Raw genomic sequence first — 6,567 nt, forward strand, 5'->3', positions numbered from 1 at the left:
TCTTTAAACGTTCTAATACATTCAAGAAGTTCCGGGTGTTAAAAAAAATGAACATATTTAAACGTTCTAAGAAGTTCTAGGTGTTTAAAAAAGTTTAGAAGTTTTGATAAAGTTTAGAAGTTCTAAGAAGTTCTGGGTGTTCAAAAAAGTTTAGAAGTTTTGATAAAGTTTAGAAGTTTTAAGAAATTCTGGGTGTTCAAAAAAGTTTAAAAGTTGTGATAAAAGTTTAGAAGTTCTAAGAAGTTCTGGGTGTTCAGAATTTCTAAAACTAACAAAAAATATTAAACACCTGTAACATGAAATTGAACACTGAAATCACTTCATATAATCTCGTAATCATCAAACAATCGTCAATCGACCGTTAATTTGATCATCGATTCGATCATATGAACAAAATATGGAACGTCTGCAACTGGGTTTCTGCAAATGGTGCTTAAAACTTTAAACGTTCAGTTAAAACACATCATTCAAAACTCTAAATTGATCAAATTGAAACTTCAATTTAATGATTAATTGAACCAATTTCAAAGTTTAATTGATCAATTAGTTCAACAATATCAATTTCAATTGGTCAATTTTATCAACTGGCCTGTGAAAAAGGCGTGACGAGGAAGATGGTGTTCACGACGGTACCGTCGACGGTCGCGACGGTGGATGCAATCGTTGGACGGTGACGATGAAGGTGGACAGAATCGATGGGAGCAGTGGATCAGAGTTGATGGAGCAGAGGATCAGAGCAGTGGAGCAGTGGACGGTCGCGTATTTTTTAAATCGATGGTATAGAAACTCGCGTACCTATTGTATGATAAGGGATTATTGTATTGGATCTTTTATCTATATATATATATATATGATCAAAAACATCACAAGATGTATGTATGACATAGTATGTAATCAGATGTATTTTTTTTCTACAAGACATTAGCACTAGAAATATTATGATTTAGTTATTCTATTTAGTCTCCAACAAGCTAGAAATTTAAATCATACTGAATTATTAATTCCCCCAAAAATTGAACAATTTACAATAAACACATCTATTATAAAGTAAGGTTATGCACATCTTCAAAATCATAAACAGTTGATGTGAAATTGAATTAATATCAGAAACTAAAACATTACAGATGTTGGTTAAAGAATCATAAAGTGCCATAGAAGATGTAATCGAGATGGATGTGAAAGATGTTACCTGTGGAAGTTTTGAATCGTTGGATCTGATGGAAGGTTGGATATGGTGGAAACAATAACAAGAAAGGGTCGATATATAGGAGAGAATATGAAAGTTCAGTAAGAAGATATGGCGGGTTGTGGGAAATAATCCCGCCATTTTGTTGAAGAGGGTAAAAATGGAATTGTATAAGAACGTGATCTTAATCTATTTCTTTCTCTTCAACTCTTTGCAATTTGGAAAGAAAGATATACACACTAAAAAACCCTTCTCTCCTTTCCCTATCTCTTCCCTTCTCTTTATAAAAAAAAACTTTGTAACACCAAATTTGTTAAATCATTCAAATCTTTTCTTTCGTCTCATTTAATGAAACTCGGGAACAGAAAAGGGCGGAACTAAGGGAGGGCAAGAAGAGAAAAAAAAAACCTTTTGATCACCCTCTAACTATGAAGTTCCTGTTTCGTATTTGAGTTGCACCCAACTAATAGTTTTTTTATATGTAAGCCTTGTATATATTGAAAAAACCCAAGTTATTGCCATGTATTTGTCACATCAAACGCCATCGAAAATAAATTAAGTTAGGATCTAGACTAGGATTGTTATTGGTTACCAAATTGAAAATTGAGATGATCACTAGTTAAATTTTTAGAAGGAATTAATATTTGCTAATGGTTAATACTTTGGACTATCAAATCCGATTTTCCTAGATTTTATATGTTATAGACTATCAAATCCGATTTTCCTAGATTTTATATGTTATAGACTATAGTTCTAAAATGTTAATTTAGTTGAAGATAAGATATATAAGATTATTCTAGTTGTATGCATTGACGTACATATTCATTACTTGAGGATCCCAATCATATGTACATTTCAAAAACACTAAATATATTCTTTTCAAACATATTATTTTTCTCACTAGAAACACATATAAACTCCAATAAAAAAAATCTATAAAAACTTAATTTTTTGACAACACAGTCCATTATTATACCTTTATTCCAATCAATTCATAATTCTTCAAAATCCGTATACGACTCGGATTCAAGAGCAAGAGTGAGCATACAACTCTCGGATCGACTTAGTCGAAGGCTCTTTCTACCCTTCGAAGGGCTATTTGGCGTCGACCTTAATAACGATCTAGACGACTCCACACGTCGCCTAAGAATCTGTCTCATGGCATCAACCAAGACAACAGGAGGTGAATCCGGACACATTGATTTTCGGCAAAAGTTCATGTGACGTGCCACGGCTTCTTGGGTGCTGATCAGCCCTTTGGTTCTTGCAGTCTCGTCTTTCACCGCCTCTCCACACAACCCACAGAACCAGTTGCCATGATACGTTTGTCGAATATTATTCATGTACGCTTGTGTGCACTCTTCCATTAATCCGCAGCAGTCGCACTTTGCGAACAATAATAATTCTGTGGCTGGCATCACCATTGTGTCTTCAATAACAGCCGTAGACATAGAGGAATTGAAGAGGTATGTACCCGCCTCAACACCGAGCGAGGCGGGCCAACCCACAAGATATAGACAAGACGCTTGAAATCAAGACTTTATGAAGGCACAAAGCCAAAAACCTACGCGCATGGCGCATATCACATATGCTCACGCATATATGCATCACATGCTCAGGCACCACAGATGCTCACGCATCACATATGCTCACGCATATCACATGCTCAGGCATCACATATGCTCACGCATCACATATGCTCACGCATATCACATATGCGCGTGGCGCATCCGCGCGTGGCGCATATCACATGCTCGTGCATATCACATTTGCGCATGAAACATCTGCGCGTGAGAATAAAGAGAAGACCTCGCGCATCCTCAGGATAGGCGCGTATCACACATGCACATAATCAACCTCGTCCTTATCCAAATCAGGATTAGGGCAACCTTGATTGTGCACGTCAGACAACCTTCCAGAAGGTATCTTTTTAAGGAATAATAATATGCTGATGTTGACAGCTGCCAATGAAAGGTGGACAACTCAGCAAAACCCATGTGCTACCACGTGATTATAACCAATGAAAAAGCACCAGGTGTCCCAAAGGACACGTGGCGCAAAGCAATTGGAGGAGGCCAGCAAGGCCCTAATTAGGTCTGAGCCCAATCATGGGAAACCCTAGCACTATAAATATCACATCAACTCCACAAGGAGAGGACATCCAAGATCACCTGATAACATCCAATTACAGAGTACTCAGCTATTAAGCAATACACTCCAAATTCCTTACTCTCACATATTATTATCTTCTCCCACAAATACTTATTCTCACACCGGAGGGTTACCCCAAAGAGGACCCCTCTGTCCCTTTCTGAGGGGTAAGTTTACGGTGCTGTTCATTTTGTAGGTGGAAGAACCCAGATCCATCAGATCCAAGAGAAACCATCGGTGAAACAGCATAATCACACCCGAGGAAAGTAGATCGTCTACCAGTGAGTCGATCCACGTCTCTTCATTGGCGCCATCCGTGGGACACGAACCCACGACCACGTGCCCAGGAGAGAGAAATATTGGTGCTGATCGGACTTCACGCGCCCCCACTCGCAGGTGTAAGCCAACGCGAGCGCGACACGTGTCCCTGACACTGTGTGAGGGGACACGAAAAGAAACTCTACAGCTGTTGCCAGAATTCACGCGCCACCACTCGCACGAACGGACCAACGCGAGCGCGACACGTGTCCCTGACACTATGTGAGGGGACACGAAAGGCAACTGTAGCACCTCGAGCACACGAAAGGTCTGAAACGTCTCCATCACTGACGCATGTCAGCAGCAACCAACCACGTACAGGGACGATTCGTTTTCAACCAAAAGGATAGAATTTCGCGCAACGATGATTAATAAGAAGAAAAAGACAAACAACTACTAAAAGAGCAAACTGTTAAGTCTAATATCTATCTTGCCTCGCTCGCGCGAGACAAGACACACATTAGACTGGGGGGGCTTGAAGAGGTATGTACCCGCCTCAACACCGAGCGAGGCGGGCCAACCCACAAGATATAGACAAGACGCTTGAAATCAAGACTTTATGAAGGCACAAAGCCAAAACCTACGCGCATGGCGCATATCACATATGCTCACGCATATCACATATGCTCATGCATCACATGCTCAGGCATCACATGCTCAGGCACCACAGATGCTCACGCATCACATATGCTCACGCATATCACATGCTCAGGCACCACAGATGCTCAGGCATCACATATGCTCACGCATCACATATGCTCACGCATCACATATGCTCACGCATATCACATATGCGCGTGGCGCATCCGCGCGTGGCGCATATCACATGCTCGTGCATATCACATTTGCGCATGAAACATCTGCGCGTGAGAATAAAGAGAAGACCTCGCGCATCCTCAGGATAGGCGCGTATCACACATGCACATAATCAACCTCGTCCTTATCCAAATCAGGATTAGGGCAACCTTGATTGTGCACGTCAGACAACCTTCCAGAATGTATCTTTTTAAGGAATAATAATATGCTGATGTTGACAGCTGCCAATGAAAGGTGGACAACTCAGCAAAACCCATGTGCTACCACGTGATTATAACCAATGAAAAAGCACCAGGTGTCCCAAAGGACACGTGGCGCAAAGCAATTGGAGGAGGCCAGCAAGGCCCTAATTAGGTCTGAGCCCAATCATGGGAAACCCTAGCACTATAAATATCACATCAACTCCACAAGGAGAGGACATCCAAGATCACCTGATAACATCCAATTACAGAGTATTCAGCTATTAAGCAATACACTCCAAATTCCTTACTCTCACATATTATTATCTTCTCCCACAAATACTTATTCTCACACCGGAGGGTTACCCCAAAGAGGACCCCTCTGTCCCTTTCTGAGGGGTAAGTTTACGGTGCTGTTCATTTTGTAGGTGGAAGAACCCAGATCCATCAGATCCAAGAGAAACCATCGGTGAAATAGCATAATCACACCCGAGGAAAGTAGATCGTCTACCAGTGAGTCGATCCACGTCTCTTCAGGAATATGTAAGAGTGGTTTTGTTGGGAGGATATTAAATGATTAGAAGATGGAATAACGTGAGTAGAATGAGAATGCATGTTGGCAGATCAGTTAAATATATAAACAACAATGTGTAACGGTATGGAAGGTGGTTGGTAGTGAATTGTGCTGGTGGTCCATAAATATTTAAAACTATGCCCTTCAAGGTTCAAAACATGTCACGTATTAACTTTTTGAAATGATATCCAATAAATAATATTGTCAGATATTTTACAAAATGATGTTACTCCTTAATTATTGTAGCTTGTGAGGAGTAACTGTAACTCCAAACTATGATAATCAAATATCGGCTTGTCTGGGTGTCACATTGTCATCGCCACCAGCACCGAGCAACAACCTACACTTTTTATCCCACCCAACATCAGTCACACAACCTACATCTGCATTGAATCTCAAAAGTTCATCCAACCAGCCATTTCTTGTTGTTGTCTTCGTCCTAACCCCCGTTTTTTAATTTGCTTGGGTCACACTAACATGCCATCATCGCAACCAACTAAGCAACATCTATTTAGCGGTGGTCTATATAAAAACTTAAACTTATTGGGTTGAAGTTTTATATTGGAAAGAGTCATCATTTATTTTCTAGATACTTTAGGTCTAGTGGTGTAATTTTTACGTTTAAAGGCAGCTATGTAATATTGTACAAACTAAAAGGACCATTTGTACTTACTTTAAACAACAATCTACCTATACTAATAAACAAAAATAATAATGATGATGTGTCCTAACCACATTCAATCTTTTCTAATCTCAATTCTCCTTAATCCAAGCTATCCATGGGTTATGTGTTTAATTGATATGACCCATTAGTTGTAACCTATTTGAAAAAATGTACTTAATGTAATTTAAATCACAATAACTTTTACTACCCCATTAAATCTAATTTTACTACTAGATATATAAAATTTTACCATAATTTTTAAAAAAGCATATAAACCATAAACCATTGAATATATCTACCTATCTACCTATAAACAAAAATAATAATGATGATGTGTCCTAACCATATTCAATCTTTTCTAATCCTCATTCTCCTTAATCCAAGCTATCCATGGGTTATGTGTTTAATTGATATGACTCATTAGTTGTAACTCATTTGAAAAACTGTATTTAATGAAATTTAAATCGCGATAACTTTTACTAACCCATTAAATCTAATTTTAATATATAAAATTTTACCATAATTTTTAAAAAAGCATATAAACATAAAACATTGAATATATATAATAAGTTTAAAATCAAACAGTGAAATATTAAATTAGTTACATAATGATTTACTAACCATTATCGTATAATAGATATTTAGTTACGTGTGTATTTCAAATTTTGTTGAATAATAC

General features: G+C 38.4%; 1 protein-coding gene across 1 annotated transcript; it reads right to left on the reverse strand.

The window, feature by feature from the left end:
• Nucleotides 1-2,178: 2,178 nt before the first annotated feature.
• LOC143542476 (uncharacterized) lies at nt 2,179-2,637 on the reverse strand. Its single transcript, XM_077035050.1, has one exon. The coding sequence runs from the start codon at nt 2,635-2,637 to the stop codon at nt 2,179-2,181; it is 459 nt and encodes a 152-aa protein (XP_076891165.1).
• Nucleotides 2,638-6,567: the final 3,930 nt, after the last annotated feature.

This window comes from Bidens hawaiensis, unplaced genomic scaffold (genome assembly GCF_021521415.1).
Source record: "Bidens hawaiensis isolate Kalapana, Puna unplaced genomic scaffold, B.hawaiensis_p1.1 tig00012888_1, whole genome shotgun sequence".
Taxonomy (NCBI): Eukaryota; Viridiplantae; Streptophyta; class Magnoliopsida; order Asterales; family Asteraceae; genus Bidens; species Bidens hawaiensis.

Bases quoted from the DNA above. Each gene is read 5' to 3' on its own strand.
- LOC143542476 (XM_077035050.1), bottom strand. From the start codon at position 2,637: ATGTCTACGGCTGTTATTGAAGACACAATGGTGATGCCAGCCACAGAA.